General features: G+C 34.8%; 1 protein-coding gene across 1 annotated transcript; it reads right to left on the bottom strand.

The window, feature by feature from the left end:
* Window positions 1-466: 466 nt before the first annotated feature.
* On the bottom strand, window positions 467-7,560 carry LOC132056987 (thylakoid ADP,ATP carrier protein, chloroplastic-like). The gene is made up of 10 exons (XM_059449397.1): window positions 7,120-7,560; window positions 4,737-4,793; window positions 3,696-3,758; window positions 3,544-3,600; window positions 3,378-3,461; window positions 3,057-3,125; window positions 2,877-2,989; window positions 2,607-2,776; window positions 1,520-1,598; window positions 467-916 (listed from the first exon to the last, which is right to left on the bottom strand). The coding sequence occupies exons 1-10, from the start codon at window positions 7,444-7,446 to the stop codon at window positions 814-816; spliced, it is 1,122 nt and encodes a 373-aa protein (XP_059305380.1). The 5' UTR covers window positions 7,447-7,560; the 3' UTR covers window positions 467-813.
* Window positions 7,561-18,970: the final 11,410 nt, after the last annotated feature.

Genomic DNA, 18,970 nt, shown 5'->3' with positions numbered 1-18,970 from the left:
CGGAATTATAAGCCTTGAGCAAGCTATACATATTTCATATCGTTTTCATACACAAAATTTTAAACAAACTTTTTAAGCCTTGAATGAAATATGCACATTTCATACACAAAATTTTGAGCGAACTTTTTAGGCTTTGAGCTAGATATACACATTTTATACATGTTTCATATAAATTTTATACACAAAATTTTGAGCGAAAAAACTATTTTTTTTTTAATAGTTTTGAGAAAAATATATATTTTTTTAAAAAAAATGACTTGAGCGACAATTTCGTATATATTTTGCAAAAAATCTATTGGTATGTTTGGTAAAATGAAAAATATCGTCATACTTTATAAATTTATCTTATATGAATATATATAATTCATTCTCCACACATAAACTCGTACTTTATTGATCCTTAAGGGTGTGAAAAGGACGCAAGTTCAAATTGTTTTCCATTTGTTGATAGATCAGTGATCAACTTATTATAACTAATAGTTTATTGCCATTACAAAGTGGAAATAAAACAAGGATGAAGGAGGCTGCAAGTCGCTTCAAATAGTACAATAATAAGGACACAAATGAATGAAGTAATTCTACATTCAACTGAGCTAAAAAAAACAGACACTGCCACAAGGAAGCCAACCTAACTACTCTGGCAACTAATCCCTGTTTTACAAAATTGGAGGAGCTCTAGGTAATAAACTAGATTACTGGCAGCTCTTTTCTTGCTCGTGGAACCAATGCTTCAAAATGATATGAATAATGAGGAGATTAATTATCTTCAATGAATCATGCAATCATCAGATCTATTTGGTGCAGTAGCTAGGATTATTCTGCCTTTTGCCTGCGGTTTTCCTCCATAATTTTCTGGAACTCTTTCTCACTTGTTGCTATCAAACGCTTAACAGTGTCAAAAGTGGTAAGCCTAATGCTGCACCAGAAAATGAAGACAGACGGAAAACGGCATGTTAAGCTAGGATGTTAAATATCATCAATGATCATTGCATGGTTATAATAGTAGTAATCTCTTTCATAGGGTTCCCTTGGAGAGCGATAAGAAGAAGAAAGTCATCAAGCATAGTTTCTTTTTCCTTTTTTCCTTTCTTTTGGTGGGGGAGGGGGGTCAGCAACACAGATATGATAGTCCAAGTGAAGTCTCTGGATATATAATTGGTCTAAAAAGTACGTGAACCTAGCTCGAGACAGAATTGGTAGGATAATGTTCAGTGCAGTCATCTCATGGAGCAAAAATGACACACACTGATGAATCAACAATATGAATATGTTGCAGATGGCAATTATAACAGGTCTGCTTAGTATTTTTTCAAGCAGTTTGTTAAGCAAACATAGCATAAAAACTTGGCCAAGACTTAAAAACGTGCAAGCCTGACTATATCACTCAAATCAACTAATTTATAATGCCAAGAACCACCATGGAAACTCTGAGGCATAACTAACGCCTAAAAAAAATTTTGCAGAAAAAGGAGGAGTGAAAAGAGACCAAAAAATGACAATAGAAATGAGGAAAATGCACCTGCTATTTGGGAGAGTTTTCAGTGCATTGGGAACAAAACCCCTGTACAATCCAACTATACCATCACGTGCCACTATACCTGAAAAAGAAAAGGGTGCCTTAAACAATTAGAAAGAGTATTAGATTGAACATTCTTCTCAGTTTAGGATAACTCAAATCCCCTCTTGAGGTTTTTCTTTTCTTTTTCGATAACCAAGAAATCCCCGAAGGCCAGTGGCGCATGGTTCCAAACTCAGTGGGAATGGGTCCGGCCCTCCACCAGTTTCCAGTTAAATACCAGGCTTTTGTTTGCGGCAACATTCGAACCCGTGACGTGCGCCCCTAACCCACAAATCACATGCTGCACTCTTACCAATATAACAAAGCCCTGGGAGCAATCCCTCTCAAGCTTGTTAAATGTTTCTTTTTTTTCTTCCCAAAGAAGCGAACTTCAAAGTTAACAAGTTTGAGGAATTGACATCTTGAAATCATATGTGATCTAACTTTTGACATTTTATACGTCTTGATACTTTAACCTTAAAGGATTTGAAGCACACATAACATCATAAAATGGAAAACTGTTTTGTTAAAACTGCTCTACAACCGTACGTGCAGCTATTTTCTTTTTCTTGCTCATACCATTTATTACGACCTATGTTGACTAGAGTTTAAGAGAAAACTGATTTATTATATCTAAGTATCTAACTTCAGTAGATATTTGTCGGCGTTATAGGATGATGTGATAGGTGTGAAGGTCGATGTTAATTAAATCAAAAGTAATATAAAACAGAAGTTACATTAATTCGAGATTCTGAAATAGGTGGACATTTCTGTTTAAGGAACAAGTCATATTTTGCGACGATGTATGAGAAAGCAAGCCAACAGATCGGGGCTAAGAAGCATTATAAATGCATCCCTTTAAAGCAAGGGCATCGCAAAAGCATGTACCACAAAGTTCTTCAGAAGAATATTTGAAATTTGCAGATTAAGTTGATTATTCCCCGCTGCTTTTGTAGTCATCAGTGAAAGGAAGACAAACAAAATCTGGAAAAATCCACAACTAGTTACAGAAAGATACAGATAATGAAGATCTTTTAGAATTCGTTACCTGGGAAGGCATCCAAAATTGTATTATAAGGTGTACCCCTCATTTGCATTTGCCTTCTCACTGTGTCCAATGGATAGCACATTAGAGTGGCAATAGTTGCTGAAATCAAACCTGTAGCTAGCGTTGCTTCAGTTCGTTGCTGATATTTCTCTGGCAAAGCTTTCTTCACCCTGACATTCAGACAAGTGTCATTTAAGTTACAGCAACACCTGGACCTTGTCTATCTTCAGATGATATAGAAAAGAGATCTTCAAAAGAACATAGGCTCACAAGTCAAAAACACAAAAGTTCACAGCGATATATGGAGCTATGCCAATGAGAGAGGGCCCGAGACCATTATAAAAGGATGCAACGCCTTCCTCTCTCAGCATGTTTAAAGCAACCTGAAATAATTGATATATGCTTCAGATATGTACTGGTGTCATAAATTCTGAGTTATCCAATTCTCACCTCACTCATCGTTTTATACCCAGGGTCTACTGCTAATCTCAACCTGAGAACATCTAGTGGGTACGTTACCTGATAACAAATCAACAAGTTAAGGGTCTCGGAGACAGATGAAAAACAGAGTAAAATTTAACCCAAAAACAAACAACATTGTTCAGCTCAGTAACATTACTGAGATGACAATAAGCACTAATGGACTATTTCACTTATATGCCCGAGTCCATTTCTGCCAGGTCACTTGTGCAAACATAATTGCAAAAATTATATGCCAAATGGACAACAGTTTAGAAAAAACTATCCGGTGTTCACATAATGTAAACTTACAAAAGTAGAAGTCATGCCAGCACAAGCACCTGCTGCTAGTCTTCCAATCACAGAAAGCTCCCCATCCTTTCCTTGAAGAAGTTTCTGAAAATAGAAAGTGTGAAATCAACTTTAATTCTGGCCAAACAAACTAGTGTTCAAGTTTTCTCCAACGATGTTTCATTACCTTGTAGGTTTCATAAGCAAATAACTGCACCGCACTATAAGGTATGATCCGTATCACCTAAACCATTAACAGTAAATATCAACTTGATGCCTAAAAAGAAATCACCAAGAATTGACTAGAAATGTGACTCAGTGGGAAAATGGTGCAAACACCTGCGGAAGGTTTCCTTTCCAGTATCCTTTGATACCTTCCTCCTTCCCAATCAATGCAAACGCCTGCAATCCAATTTCAGGAATATATCAAAAACTTGAGAATCATACGACTCAATGATGTGGTAACTATCACCCTATGGGAGGCTTGCATAACACAGAAATAGAAGAAGAAATACCATAATGGCTATATAATAAATAGGATAACCCAACCCAAAAGACTACTCTATATTAGGCGGGAGAGCCAGCAGATAAACCCATTACTAGGACCCTTAATAACTCAATTGGTTCACAACAATCGCCCTCACTTGAGTACCAAAGACCTCGTTGATCACGGCTGGTGCCACTTGGTTAGAACTGGGCCACCACTCCTGGCGCCCCTCTGACCAAATTTTTCATGACATGTATCTCATTATTATTTTTTTTTATTTTTTTTGGTGGGGAGGGCTGCTCTAATACCAATTGTTATAGGGTAAACAGGAGAGCCGGACCCAAAAGACTTGCCTATTAGGTGGGAGAGCCCATTTAGCCTATAAATCCAGTACTTGTAGTCTTTTTAATTGATGAGGGACTCAATCTGTTCACAACATATAACATTACAGAGAGACTCAAAGGTTTATAACTAAGTAAATAAAAGTAATCAACAAAAGGCAGAAAATTGTATGCTACTAGACTAGAAAGATGTATATATTCATCATAATGTCCATCAGAAAAAAATTCTTTCTAAAGACAACTTTGGAAACTGAGACCCACACCAAATTCTGCAACTTTTAGTAGGCGGTAGAAGTGACAAGTAGACTGTATTTCTACCCTCAAATATAGAATGAAAGGGAAAGCCTTCGTCTTCTCGAATAAAATGGGTTTTAACTATGATACTGCAGATTACTCCCTTACTCTTTTGGATCAATCATCATAATACTAAAACTCTGCACAATATAAACGAACAGAGAACAAGAAACACCAGACTTCTGGAAACTCAATAACATAGCTTGTCTATGTTGTATATTTCAGAAAGCAACAACAGGCAAGACAGCAATACAATACCTCAATGAATCCGATTCCTTTCTTTGCAGCTTCTTGCCCAGCTCTTAGTCCATGTGTCTAGCAACCAATGCAAAAATCAGGAAGAAATAAGTGCAAGGTAGAAAACGTAAAAGTGATTGTTGTTGACTACAAGAAGTCTACAACATGCATTTGAAACTCATAATACCATGGTGTCACCATACTATTATCCTGAAACGATGGGTGTATGCAGAATTTTTACAAGAAAAGGTGTCATCAGCTGAAGATAATAGATAGTACAAGGTACACAATCGAGGCAATATGTATATGGATATAATAAGAATGAGCTTAGGATTTCCGTGTCGGCTACACAGCTGCATAGTGAGAAAGGATGATTGCATCTCAAGTTCCAACACAGAAACTTTTGTTATTCTCAAATGAAGCTCACACCAGAGTAGTGGCGGGATGAGGGGAAGTAACCCCAAAAAATAATTCTTGCACCGATATCAGGCAAGTCATTCTTATCCTCCTCCTCATAGTACAGAAAAATCAGCAGTAATTTGTACATTGTTCCTTTAACATGTTAACAGGTCAATAGCATAAACACATTGCAGCTGCACCTAAGCTGATAAAAAGTACTCCCACAAGGGATGTGGCATTTTTTGGTTACCATTTCAGAAATCATATACATTTAAAGGTTATAAACCCTTGAAAACGAGTAATTTAGCAAATTAACCATCCTTCAAAACTCTGAATAAGTAATGCATATACTTGCAAAAGTCAGTAATACCAACAGAACTCATGCGAATTGAAGTACCAGCACACCTGCCAAAACTAAGTCATTAATCATTATTGGAGGATGACTTATCTGGCTATATCTCATGTTATTTTATCCAGTCCACTAACCAAATATGCTCCAAAGTCATTTTGCACTCCACTCTTAGTTACTGTAATTTGATTTGAACATACAGTACTACTTATAAAGTATCATTATATCCATATGAATCACCAACATCTACTCATCTCTATTTTTTCTAGCAACTGCGAAATCTGTAGCGTTGCCACTTTATCCTATACTAGACTTGGTTCACGCCAAGATTCGAACTCGTTCCTGCCACACTTCCCATGCTGCACTATCTTTATTTTTGAGTCAACACCCCTAGAGGAATATTCTTCACTTTATTGGGACCCATTTTATTTATTTATAAGAAGTGTAGAAAATGATCTCATCAGAGTTCTTACTGAAAATTGTCCCTTATCTATGGAGTAAGTTTATTTTGGTCCTTCAAAATATAACCTTAAGCATCTTTAGTCTCTTAAGTTTGCTAAAGTGGAGCATCTTTAGTCGAACTAACATAATGGACTTAAAACTAATGGTGACTACCAAAATAGTAGTACTTCAAAACAAGCAACTTTCGGACTGAGCGAAAAAACTGACCGACTCGACAGGTTTGATCCCAATTTTTTTTTAATAATTTCTTTTTGCGCCAAAAATTGGGAAAACAAAAAACCGACTGACTCGGTCCTTTAAATATTCCGCGAAATTTTTTGTAGTATAACCAACCGAGCTCAGTCGGTTTTTTATTTTCCCAGTTTTTGGCGGGAAAAAAATGACTGAATGCAGTTGGTTGGGATCAAACTGACCGAGTCAGTTTTGCTGTGTTTTTGGGTATTCACTGTCTGTTTTTTAATCCTCTTAGTTGGACCTAAGGTGTTCTACTTTCGCGAACTTAAGAGACTAAAGATACTCAAAGTTATATTTGAAGGACCAAATAAACCAACTCCCATAGATAAGGGACAATTTTGGTTAAAAACTCATTTCGTCGGTGTGGGAAAACTGAAAAGTTTTCTTCAACTGTACAAACAGAAGCCTAAAATTATAATCCTGAAAAACCTTGTCAAGAAATTAAGCCTAAGTTCACCTAAAAAACTAAATTATCCAAAAAAACAGCACCAATATTGAAAACACCCAAAACAATTACTCCCTCTGTCCCAATTTATACGAGGCTGTTCGATTGAGCACAAAGTTTAAGAAAGAAAGAAAAACTTTTGAATCTTGTTCTCTAAAACAAGCCAAAACAATTTTTGTGGCGAGAAATCATTTCATCAAGGGTAAAACAGGAATCTTATAGTTAAATTGTTGATAAATATAGAAATGTATTACTCCCTCTGTCCAATTTATATGAAACAATTTTCTTTTTAGTCGGTCCCAAAAAGAACACACATTTCCTTATTTGGCAACATTTTAGCTTTAAACTTTACCTTTTAAGCGACATCATTTATAACCACACCAATATCTTTGACTTTATTTTAAACCACAAGTTTCAAAAATCCTCACTCCTTTCTTAAACTCTGTGCCTAGTCAAACTATACGACATAAATTGGGACGGAGGGAGTTATTATAAAAGGGGTTTCAAGAAAAAACCTGCATGAGTAGCTTAATACGGTCAAGTGGTGCAGTAACAGACTTAGCAGCAGCACCAGCAATAGCACCTGCAGCAAACAATGCAGCTTCTCTTGGTACCAAAGCTACCATTGCTAAAGGGTGTTTTAGTAATTGTGCTGTTGTTGGATTTAACCCTTTAAATCCAGCTTTTTCATCCAAATTCTCTGATAATGAAATACAACCAAAATTGGAGAAATTACACCCAGTTTGTTTAGAACTGACCCATTGTTGTGGTGGAGTGATGGTGTTAGATAATTCAAGACCCGGAATGGATATGGATACTAAAACGGGTCGGTTCTTCTTCATGGTTGGGTGTAGAGGAATGGAAGCTTTTGATTTTTCCCTCTGTTGTCAAGAAGATAAGAGGGGGTTTTAGAGTGTAAAATGAAACCAAACTTTGGGATTTTTTTTTAAAAAAAAAAAAAAAAAAGTTAGAGAGGGTTTATTCTGTTTTTATATACTTTTGTATTTGCATTACAGTCCAACTTCTCCATAACAGCATCGTTGGATTAAAAAAAGTTCAGTTGTTATAGAGAATGACTATTATACACCTATAATAACATTGACATTTAAATAATACTTCATTGTTATAGCCAACAAAGATGCATAAAATATAATTTTTATTTTTAATTGTCAAATTCTAAGCTTAATTACACTTTGTATAATGAAGGAAAATAGTTTAATGATGAAAATATATATATTCATACGATATTTTTTGTCATAAATAGTGTATTAAATGATCAAATATTTGGTCAAAATCTCTACACTTATTATTGGTAATCATAGATATTCTATTTATAATAAAGATAATTAATTATTATATTTTTTAAAAAGAAGATAGTTGTTATATGAGGGTAATTTTACAAATATCGTACTGTTATAAAGTTGGTTGTTGCTGTTATAGATTAAATGTTGTTATAGAGAAGTAAAATATAACATAAAAAATCAATTCCGAAAAAACTTAACTGTTATAGAAAGGTGTTGTTATATGCGGGTGCTGTTGTAGAGAGGTCTGACTGTATTATATTGTTGGTTCCTTTTTTTAAAACCAATATTCTTTTGTAGAATATTTGTATACTACAAACCCAATAACTTTTTTTTCTTTTCTCAACGTGCTATTAATATTGACGTTACTCAACTCTATTAACCAAAACTGGACAAACAAGAACAAAATCGCATGCTTCCTTTGTCTCAATTTAAATGTCTTACTTTTTCTTTTTGTTTGTCTAAAAAAGAATGTCTCTTTCTATATTTAATAAGTTTTTCAATTTCAACATTTTATATGGCAAGTTTAAGAACGGAAGATTTAAAGGGCTACACACATTTTTAATTTAAGACTACAAAATTCAAAAAAAATTATTTATTTCTTAAACTCAATATCAAAGGGTGTTTTAGTAATTGAGCAGTTGTAGGATTAAACCCTTTAAACGCTATCTATTAGACTTGGACAAATGAAAAAAAACCACCTAGTGTATTTCACTACCTGAAAAAAAGATATTAAAAAAGATAATGCAATTTAACATAGCTAAATTATGAACATTACAAGAATTAGGTAGTACTAGTTTATCAGTTACTTTCTGCCAGTGTAAGATCCGATTCTCACTAGTCTTTTTTACTTCCATTTCCTTTCCTATTTCTCTTATTTCACACCTCTTGCACCTCCTAAAAACTATTTTAAGAAAGAAAAAAGAACCAAAAATAATTATGAACTCTGATACAAGCAAGTCAAAACTCAAAAACTATTAATTCTCATAACAATTATTGATTTTAATTATTTAAAATCTCTATTTCTTCATGATTGTGGGGATTTGTGGGGCGTGTATGGGGAATTGGAATCTTTTGCCATCTCTAATAGGCAAATATGAGGTGTGTTATATTTATTTTTTAAATTGGTAAAGATTGAGGCAAAACTACTGGTACAAGAATTAAAAATTTAAAGAAAATCAAGTAGATCCTGAATAAGAATCTTTCCGATCATGAAACCAATTTACTTAAATAAAGTAAAGTAAGTACTCCATATGTTCCAAAAAGATTATTCTACTTTCCTTATTAATTTATTTTAAAAAGATTGACACCTTTATATATATTTAGAAATAATTTAACTTTTTGAAATGATTTACAGCCATACAAATATTTAAGATTTATTTTGGACAATACATTTTAAAAATCTTTCTTTATTTCTTAAACTTCGTGTTAAGTCAAACTAGGATAATCTTTTTAAGCCGGATGGAGTATATTATTCATGCAAATGTGCAATTGAGGAGAATCCACAGCAAGTTGTCCATTCTTGTTACATAGTGCCGACTTGATCTAATCTCCAGCAATTACGTACATATTTTTCAAGCTCATCTTTCAAAATCAATCATTTAAAACGTGTCTATTCATTTATCTATATATAATATAAAGTTAGGCAATACAAAAGTGATGTGACATCTTTTTATGGACAATGATTCTATTTCTATTTATCTGTTTTTCTTATTTTTTTGGCAATTTTTCCTATTTCTCAATTTCTTTTTCTAAATAATTGAATTAACAAAAACCTAATATTAATACCCCGTTACAATAAATTCCAAGAGACCCGCTAAGGCAACCCACGTAAGTAAAACCTTTTGATGGGAAAAAAAAAAAAAAAAACCCACGCCGTAGAAGATTTATAGTGACAATTCATTGCAAAATTAATTACGGGTAATTATGTTGACAATCCATATATACCTTTGCCTTTTCATACCCACCAAGTCAGCCGACGTGGTAGAATATTTATAGTATTCATTGCGATTAATTGCAGATAATTATGTTGACAATTTATACCTTTGCCTCTTGATACTCAAATTTTTTGCCTTATATAATTGGTTGCTGGAGGTCCGTGCTAAGCCCGAACCCAAACTTAAAATATAAAAACAATAATTTTTTATGTTTTTTGTGCAGAATTCCCTTCGAAGGCAATGATCTTTAATTTTCGCCCCTCAAATTGTTGGTCTTTAATTTTTGTCCTTTTGTAAAAGCCCTTGATTCTCGGTTCGAATCCCCGCTCAGTCTTTTTTTTAAAAAAAATCGCAAGGTAGAGTTTGGATTCACAAGGCATAAGTTGGGTTTCAAACTCTGTCTTAAGCCAAGGTTTCAAACTCTGCCTTAAGCCAAAAAAAAAATATTTACTTAGCTAGAAACTTGCAAACCTCTGCCTTAAGGCCTAACTTTTGCCCGAATAGGCCTAATTTTGCTACAACCTCTACCTAGCGATTTTTTTTTTTTACTGAACCTGGGTTCTAACCCAGGACCTCGGGGTATTAAGCGAAGGGAAAAAATTAAAGACCACCAATTTGAGGGGCAAAAATTAAATACCAGTGCCTTTAAAGGGCAATCATGCAAATGACCCATAATTTTTTGCGCAGATTTCCCTTCATACGGACCGGTCTTTAATTTTTGCCCCTCAAATCTGGTATTTAATTTTTGCCCCTGCTTCTCATTTAATGAAAACTTTTGGGTCAAAGTACCCTTATTCGCTGGTTTACAAAACTAGAGATTCTTAGTTCGATCCCTAACAGAGTCAAAAAAATTCACAAGGCCAGCATAAATGAAGTTATCTGGCAAAAGTTGTGTAGTAACTAATTTGTTCGGCATAAGTTTATAAAACTTTTCCTTGTCCGCATAAGTTCTGTAGAAATGAAGTTATGCCGGATAACTTAATTCCTACAGAACTTATGCCGGACAAGGCAAAGTTTCTATGTAACATTTAAAAAATTCATTAGATTATGACAAGGATTAACATTGAGCAAACATATAACATGTGTGTTGAACAATAAATAATAGCCTAAAGAAATGCAAATAAATACATTTTGCGTTATTTCTTGATATTAAAATTTCTTGATATTTTCAAAATATATAGTATTGGATAATTTTAAAATAAATACATTTTGATTTCTTGATAAAAATAGTAGATTTAGTCATTTCACCATGGATGCAAATATATAGGAGTATATTAGTACATAAATATATCACTTATATAATTTTAAAATAAATACATTTTGCGTTATTTCTTGATATTAAAATAGTTTGGGTCATAGAAATAGATTTAGTCATTTCACCATGGATGCAAATATATAGGAGTATATTAGTACATAAATGTATCACTTATATAATTTTAGATATATAATCCTATCTCTTTAAAGGACAGGTACAAAAAAAGTCATTGCATCCGGCCAAGCAAATATACAATGAAAATGCTTGAATCCTTCTCAGAGTATGGTTGACTTTAAAAAATAAAATAAAAAATGGTCTGTGAAAATGTAGAATTTATGAAAATTGGGAAAAAAGAGAAAATATGTGCATGTAGTAAAGTAATATGTAGGGACCCTAAGCAAACTTTTGGAAAGAATTCAAGGACATTTGTCAATTGTTTGTTGCTCCTTTGACACCACCTTTGTTGCCTTTTTATAATTGCCATCAAATTTTAAAAAAGAGAGAATACATAAATACCCCTAGAGATGACACATTTTTTCAATAAGACACCTAAACTGGGGGTCCTATTACCTCCCTAAACAACTCCAAACTTATATTAATATGCCCTTTTTAACTCAGTCTCAATTTGAAGCAAGAAAGTAGGTTCACTTACCAATTACTGACTGCCACGTGTCAAAGTGCCAAAAAATATAAAAGAAAAGAAGAAAATGATCATTTTTCATTAATTATTAAAAAAAAAAGGTCCACGCACCCTCCCCCCCCCCCCGCCTCTCTCCCCACCTCCTTCTCCCTTTTCCCTAACCCTCTCCCAAATAAAAATGGCTTCTTCAATTCCTCTCCACATACAAATTTTATACCAACACACACAGAGAACGGGAGGACAATTTTTATTTTCCATTCTTTTGCTTCTTTTTTTAAAAAAAAAAAAAAAATCTGCACTGCATCACCAGAAAAAGAGATCGCCGGAGTTGTACTCCTCGGAAAATTTCTTAGGCCCGCTCTCTTCAAACTCTTCTACACTTTCAACCATAGTCATTTTCTTCAGCACACCCATTTCATTCCCTACTAATTTACTCCATCAAAGTTGACTATTAAAGAGAGAAAAAACATTTAAGAACCTTCACCAATGAAGGCATAAAGACTCAATGAAGGATAATAGAGAAGAAGACAAAGTTAAAACGGGAAAAAAAAAAAAAAAAAAAAGGAAAACAAAACAATCAGACGAAGGAAAGAAGAAATGAAGACTAATGGAAAAAAATGGATAAACAACATTAAGAAAGAGGAAGACAAAGGAAAAAAGAAAAGAAAAAAGGAAAAAAAGCTTTAAAAAAGTTAAAAATCAATTTAATAAAAAAGGCGTGCAAAAAGATCTTTTAATTTGATTTGCCGAGCTCCCACTCTCTTAAAGAGAGTGCATATCACTCTCTCTGTCACGTCAGCAAAAAGGTGGTATTAATTCCATTTAAAATGGGTTCAGGGGGTTTTAAGATCCCCGCAAAGTTTAGGTGTCTTATTGAAAAAAGGTGTCATCTCCAGGGGGGTATTTATGTATTCTCTCCTTTAAAAAATTTACGAAAACACATACATGGTAGTTATGCAAATAAAAGCCAAAATATGGACAAAAATGAAAGTTCAAAGATGTGAGGACTACAAAACTCATGGATCTTTACTTAGTAGTTGCATGAGGCCTGCTACAAAAAATTTAAATTTAATTTTTAAAAAATATCACTTATGTTACTTTTTTTTTCAATTGCATAATTAATTTAGTCTATTGGCACATGTATCATTGTCTTATTAGTAAGTCTTTATAAGTATTAGTGTTTTTCAGTCACATAATTGAATAATTTATAAAAAGTAAATTATTTATGAGGAAGGAAGTTTGGAATGAGAATTAGCAAATATAAAAAAATACAAGATTTGATATTCACTAAAGAAGAAAAATTTTGGAGGTTTAAAACAAATAAACGGTGTGTTCTAGGGGTGCCTATCGGTCGGTTTATCGGTTTATGATTTATAGACACGCTCAACCGATAACCAAACTAATAAGATATTCGTTATCGGTTTTAATTAGTTTAGGTCCTTAACGGTTCAGTTTCAGGTTTAACCGATAAGAAAATACTTTTTTTTTTCTTTTTTTTTTCTCTTGTTTTCATTTGTTCATATACATTGCCTTCGTGCATAAAAGTCTACACAAATATAAAGGAAGCAAATTCAAAGACGTTATTGCTAAAACAAACTAGTTTTCTTTCTGGTTGAGTTTGAGAGAACTAAAGTGTCACTTGCGAAATAAGGTCCTGGAACGAAAGTAAGAATTTAGGAAATAGAGTTTTTATTTAAAAGCTAAAGTCACTAATATAATTAGAGATATAAAGGTAATTTTAATATAATCTTATTAGGTTATCGGTTTAACCTTTAACTAAAATCTCAAAATTGGAAACCAAAATTTGATAGTCCCAATAAAAATATTTACAAAATCATTGAAAAACCGTTAACCTAATAATCCGATACCAATAAATCAATAACATTTTTCTCGGTTAATCGGTTAAACCGGATTTTAAACACTCCTAGTGTGCTCGGTATGGAGGAAAACATTTCATAAAATGTTTTTTCAATTTTTTCATGTTTGATTTTGTAGAAAAATAAGATCCTTAAAAATGAGAAAAATAACTTTCCTAGCGATAGTAGAAAAATTGGCAAGCTAGCATCAACAGGTTTAAAATCCCATGATATCAATATTATTTTCGTTTAGAAGGACAAAAATCAGGGATGAAGAGATAGAGATCAAATGAGGTCCCCAATTGGATATTCTTTTTCTTTTACATCCCCACCCCCCAACCCAAAGGTCAGGAGCTCCCCCTTTTTGCTCCATTGATGGCTCAAACCCACAACCTTCGAGTTGGAGGTGGAGGGTGCTTACCATCTTAGCAACCCCTCATATCTTCATTTGGTTATTCAATGTTGCGGTTAAAACTTTTTACGTGTTGTACATGTATTGGCTAGGTGTCACGACCGTTCACGGCTCGTGCGCACTCTAGCCTTTTCTCACCTAGTAGGCTAAACCTTACCAACCAACTAGGTGGAATGTTTAGGGAATTGTACAAAGAGGGACCCACAGTCCACTATGGTAAAGAAGCCTCCAATACTTTAAATTGATATATATTTGCAAAGTAGAGGAGGGCAGCAACAAAAGTATACATAAACAAAACATAAAGTTCTATATTTGGAGGATTAATTAACATGACTTTTATTTTACGTAGCAGCAACACAAATGAATATAGCATCAACTTGACTTTCAATTGTAGTAGCAGCAACATGAATTGGTATTTTGCGGAAGAAAGGTGTAATTTTTCTCACGAACAATATTTGGGTTTTGCTCACTACTTCGATGTCGTCGTTCCGCTTTGTTGTGTTGCTGAATTCGGGCTTTCTTTGAAATGAAGTAAGGTGGAAGAAGAGGAGTTCTTGGCAAATAAGGTAATAATTCTCCTCCTCTGGATGAATATGAGCCAATCTAGTTTATAGCTAAGTTGCTAAATGAGAAAATACAGAAATTATATCGCAAATCGTATTTTGATGTTGTTGTTGTATGGACTGTTTGGTAAATTTATAAGTTGTGTTGTGACTGGAATTTGGTATGATTGTGGTTGTGTTGGTTGTATTGAATATGGAGAATATGAGATAAATAGGGGAAATGCTGTCCGAGTCATTATAAGATAAGTATACCACCCCGATATACATGATATACCAAGTGCTTCCTTGGCCTAACGAGAACCGTTATCGTTATTATAGGATAAGGAGCGAGATGAGCTACGGTTGACTAGATCGACTAAAAGGCAAGCAAGGTATGTAAGGTTTTCCCTTCTTTCCTTTCGGCACGAATCCAACAACATTAGTAAACAAATGATTCCATAAGAAGAATACTCCATTCTAATGTTTATAAGCTTCATGTTCTTAGTATGTTCCTTTATTGCTATACTTGACTCTAGTTTTAGATGATTCACATGTTGATGTTGCAAGTTACATAACGTGTTCGAAGGTTACCAACCTTACGTTACTCCGAAAGATTCCGAATGTCACTTCACGAGTCTATCATGCATTATATATATATATTACTACACCGAGCCGCGCTATAGTAGTTGGGTACATTATGATGATGTTAGCCCCAAAGAGCGGCTTGATTATTATACGGCTTATGTATATGTTTTCAAACTAATGCATGCATGTCACAAGTTCTCATTAGTACTCAGTACATTATTCTGTACTGACGTCCCTAGCTGGGATGCTGCGTTCATGCCAGCAGGTCCAGATAGCCCGACAGGAGGACCTTTGTGATAGCTGTCCCAATTCAACGTTGATGGTCATACTCCGCTCTTCCCGGAGTTGCTGTAGAGGCTGGTATACTAGGTGATTCTTGAGCATGTATATATTTGCATTACGGGTATGGCGGGGCCCTATCCCGATCAATATGATGTGTATGTATGTTTTTAGAGGCTCATAGCCATGTGTCATGCATATAGTCATTGTATGCGGCCTCGTCAGCCCTGATATTATGTACAGCTTCTCATGATGGCCTCATCGGCTTATATATGTATATATGTATCATGCATACTTGCGATAGGTTGGGCTCTTCTGCGTGCAGGTTACTTTTCTCACACATATGTTTTACTTTCCCATTGATCTGCAGGATGGCCATGATATAGATGTAGTAGTGTCATGTGGTGCCGGGCCAAGATGGTCGGTCCCGGTCTCACCCTTTCGGCTAGGGATGTCTATGAGCCATGTCTAGTAGAATCTTGTTTATGGGTTTGTGGTGCGCCACACTTATATGTTGGAGGCTACATGACATTTAGGATTGTTTCCTTTCTTTCTTGATCTAGATTTTGCGATAAAGCTGAGTCATAAGAAGTTCATTCCTAATCTTCGTTATTCCAATATGACGGTATCTACAACTAGAAGTGGGCGACCACTAAGAAATTTGATGGGGTTGCAAAAGGATGGAATCATAAGGGCCCAATTTTGTTTAGGTTCAAAATGGAAATAAATATAATTAATGAACCATCGGATCAGGCGTGTATTAGGCGTATGAGCAAGATGTTAGGACATTACAACGTGGGCATTTATCTCATCCGTACGGAAAGGAGCTCATGCCCTATCAGGAAGAAGATTAGAAATGTGAAAGGATAAGAGGAAATGAGGAAAGGGCGCAAGGTGCCTGAGTAAAGAAGACTGTAGAGTTACTGGAGCTCAGACGAAGCAACACAAGCATTATGGTTCTGCTTTCGACAGTAGCATGAGCATAGCCAGCAACATCTATTCCAACTCATGACTTATTGGCTTCAATGAACATGACTTTAGGTAGAGATAGAATCTAGGAATCTAGTAAGGGCTACAACAATTTGTATCATTCGATCGATTGTCGAGCTAGAAGATATTACTGAAGAAGGTTACGAACTTGTTTGTAGATCCTTCTTAAGCAATGTATAAGTATGACAAATCAAGGGATGGTATTGTCATAAACGATCCTTAGAATATTTAGGAGGTGTAGAGGTCTTGGTACCGAATCTTTAATTACGGAATAAGTATTTTCCTCGAGGTGACACGTATTCCTGAGAAGAAGAGATATCGAACAACTAACGGACAAGCCTAGTTAAGGAAGAACTGAACTGGAATTGGAAAGAATGTTTTGCTAAGAATCCTCCAATATAAGATGAGATGGTAAAGTTAGAAAATCCTGGTAGGGTAAGTGAAGTATTAGAAATAGATGTAAGAAGAGAATGAATGTCATGGGATAGGTATAACAGTGGGAAAGGATTCATGGTCGGGTAAAACGAAAGGCCAAGGGAAGACAAGTGTAGCATGATAAGTTAATAGCAAGAAGCATATAAGTCACAAGGCTGTACCTTCATTATGAAAGGCGAACTGACCCTTCCAAGTAGGAGTTGTCAGCAGACTAACTTAATTCCCAACCTAGGAGATACCAGCGTTCAGTAAAGTTAGGCCGAATATAAGATAGGACCTCGAAAGACCTCGACAGTAACGGACATTTTGATATATGAAAGTAAGCAATTGGGCAACGAAAAGGGGCGTACGACAGAACAACGACCTCGAGAAGTTATTAAAGGTGGTCAACTAAAACACGCATTATGAGTTGGAACTGAGTTCACTGTACTTGAGCCGCTATTTGCAACAAGTGTCACCCTATGCGTGGAATGACCAAGCTGTTCCTAACAAGTAAAGGCTATGGTAAGGTGAGTAATAAGTGGCTGGTGCAAGAGGAGTTGGTAAAAAAAAAAGAGAAGTAGCAACAGAGGTGGATCTAGAATTTTGAGGTTCCGGGTGCCACATATTAGTTTACTTTGATTTGATCTATTTTGAGTTTCGGTCCGGATAATTCATCTTTCGGTTTATATAGCAAATTGATTGCCACACTATTTTGGGCTTCGACTCGATTTATTTTGAGCTTCGGCTCGGGTTATTCATCTTTTGATTTATATAATTAAATCGATTGCCACACTATTTTAGGGTTTGACTTGATATTTTTTAAGCTCGGTTTGGGTTATTCGTCTTTTCGGTTTATATAGACAAATAAATATATTAAACCAAATAATTTAATAATTATGATAATTTTAAATAAGCACAAAACTTCAATTGTACTACTAATATCATCAAAAATATATTGTTCATTTATAATTATGCTCGACGAGTTTGCATATTATGAAACTATAATCTGACTCAAGAATAGTTAACTAGAACTAGATTCACTGTAAATGCATATTTAAATACTCAAAATAAAAACTTACTGATAAATACTATGAACTAGAAAGCAGAAGCAAGAATTAATAAAATTTAAAAGCTCAATAATAACTCCACAAGAAAAAAAGAATCGACAACAAATAAAGGGGACAAAACAAGGAAAAGAAAGTAGCAAGGAAATGGAAAAAGGAGAACGCTGTAAGTTCTTAAATGTGGAAAGCATAATAGCTAAAAAAGTGGAGTGAGCTGAGCTATTTAAAAAGTCAATTGTAACTCCATAAGAAAAAAAAAAAAAGTTAACAGCAAATAAAGGGAAAAAGAAAACAAGGAAATAAAAAATGAAGAACGCTCCTGTAAGGTCTTAAATGTGGAAAACGGAATAGCTAAAAAGATGGAGTAAGCTAGGCTCGATCTCACGATCAATGGGAAGGAAATTCGGTCCATCACCAGTGGCACCAACCAGTTATTTGTTAGTCCGGGTGCCACTTAACGTATTTAGTAGATTTTCCGTATATACTCACATACATATACAAGATTTCGATCGAGGTGTGCGGGTGGCGTGGCACTCCCTCCCGCCTTAGTAGATCCGCCCCTGAGTAGCAACGTGACTCGGTAGGAACAGACTCTTTAAGTAAGGGGCATTAGTCATTCTCCCAATGCGGGAAAAATGAAGTGGTAAAACATCGAGAATGATTATGAATTAGCTCAATGATAGAGCGATAGGGAGAATTGTAGTTAAGGGATAGTATTAGTTCGAACTCTATAGAGGTGCAGCGGCTTTGGAATGATACTGTCTGACCCCAACTGGCGGGTCGTGCGGGCACCTACCATGTTACTAACTAGAAGGCGAACCCTTACCAACCAACCCAAATACTCATCCATTATAATGAACAAATTCTTAAAATTCACAAGGATTAACATAAAAGCTTTATACAAACTCTGTAGCAAATACAATAAAACTGAAAAGAATTCCTCGAGATCTAGTTTAGACAAGTACAAGAGCTCCTACTATACAAGGAAGACAAAATAAATGACCCAGCCTCAGCCTGGAGTGAGATAAGCGAGGCTGTAGAAGGATGCCTAGAATCCACATGAAGAAACTTCAACTTCAACTTGCAAC

The sequence above is a fragment of the Lycium ferocissimum genome, chromosome 5 (genome assembly GCF_029784015.1).
Source record: "Lycium ferocissimum isolate CSIRO_LF1 chromosome 5, AGI_CSIRO_Lferr_CH_V1, whole genome shotgun sequence".
NCBI classification, from domain to species: domain Eukaryota; kingdom Viridiplantae; phylum Streptophyta; class Magnoliopsida; order Solanales; family Solanaceae; genus Lycium; species Lycium ferocissimum.
The sequence above is the reverse complement of the archived record's forward strand: the minus strand, read 5'-3'. Positions and strand labels throughout refer to the sequence as shown.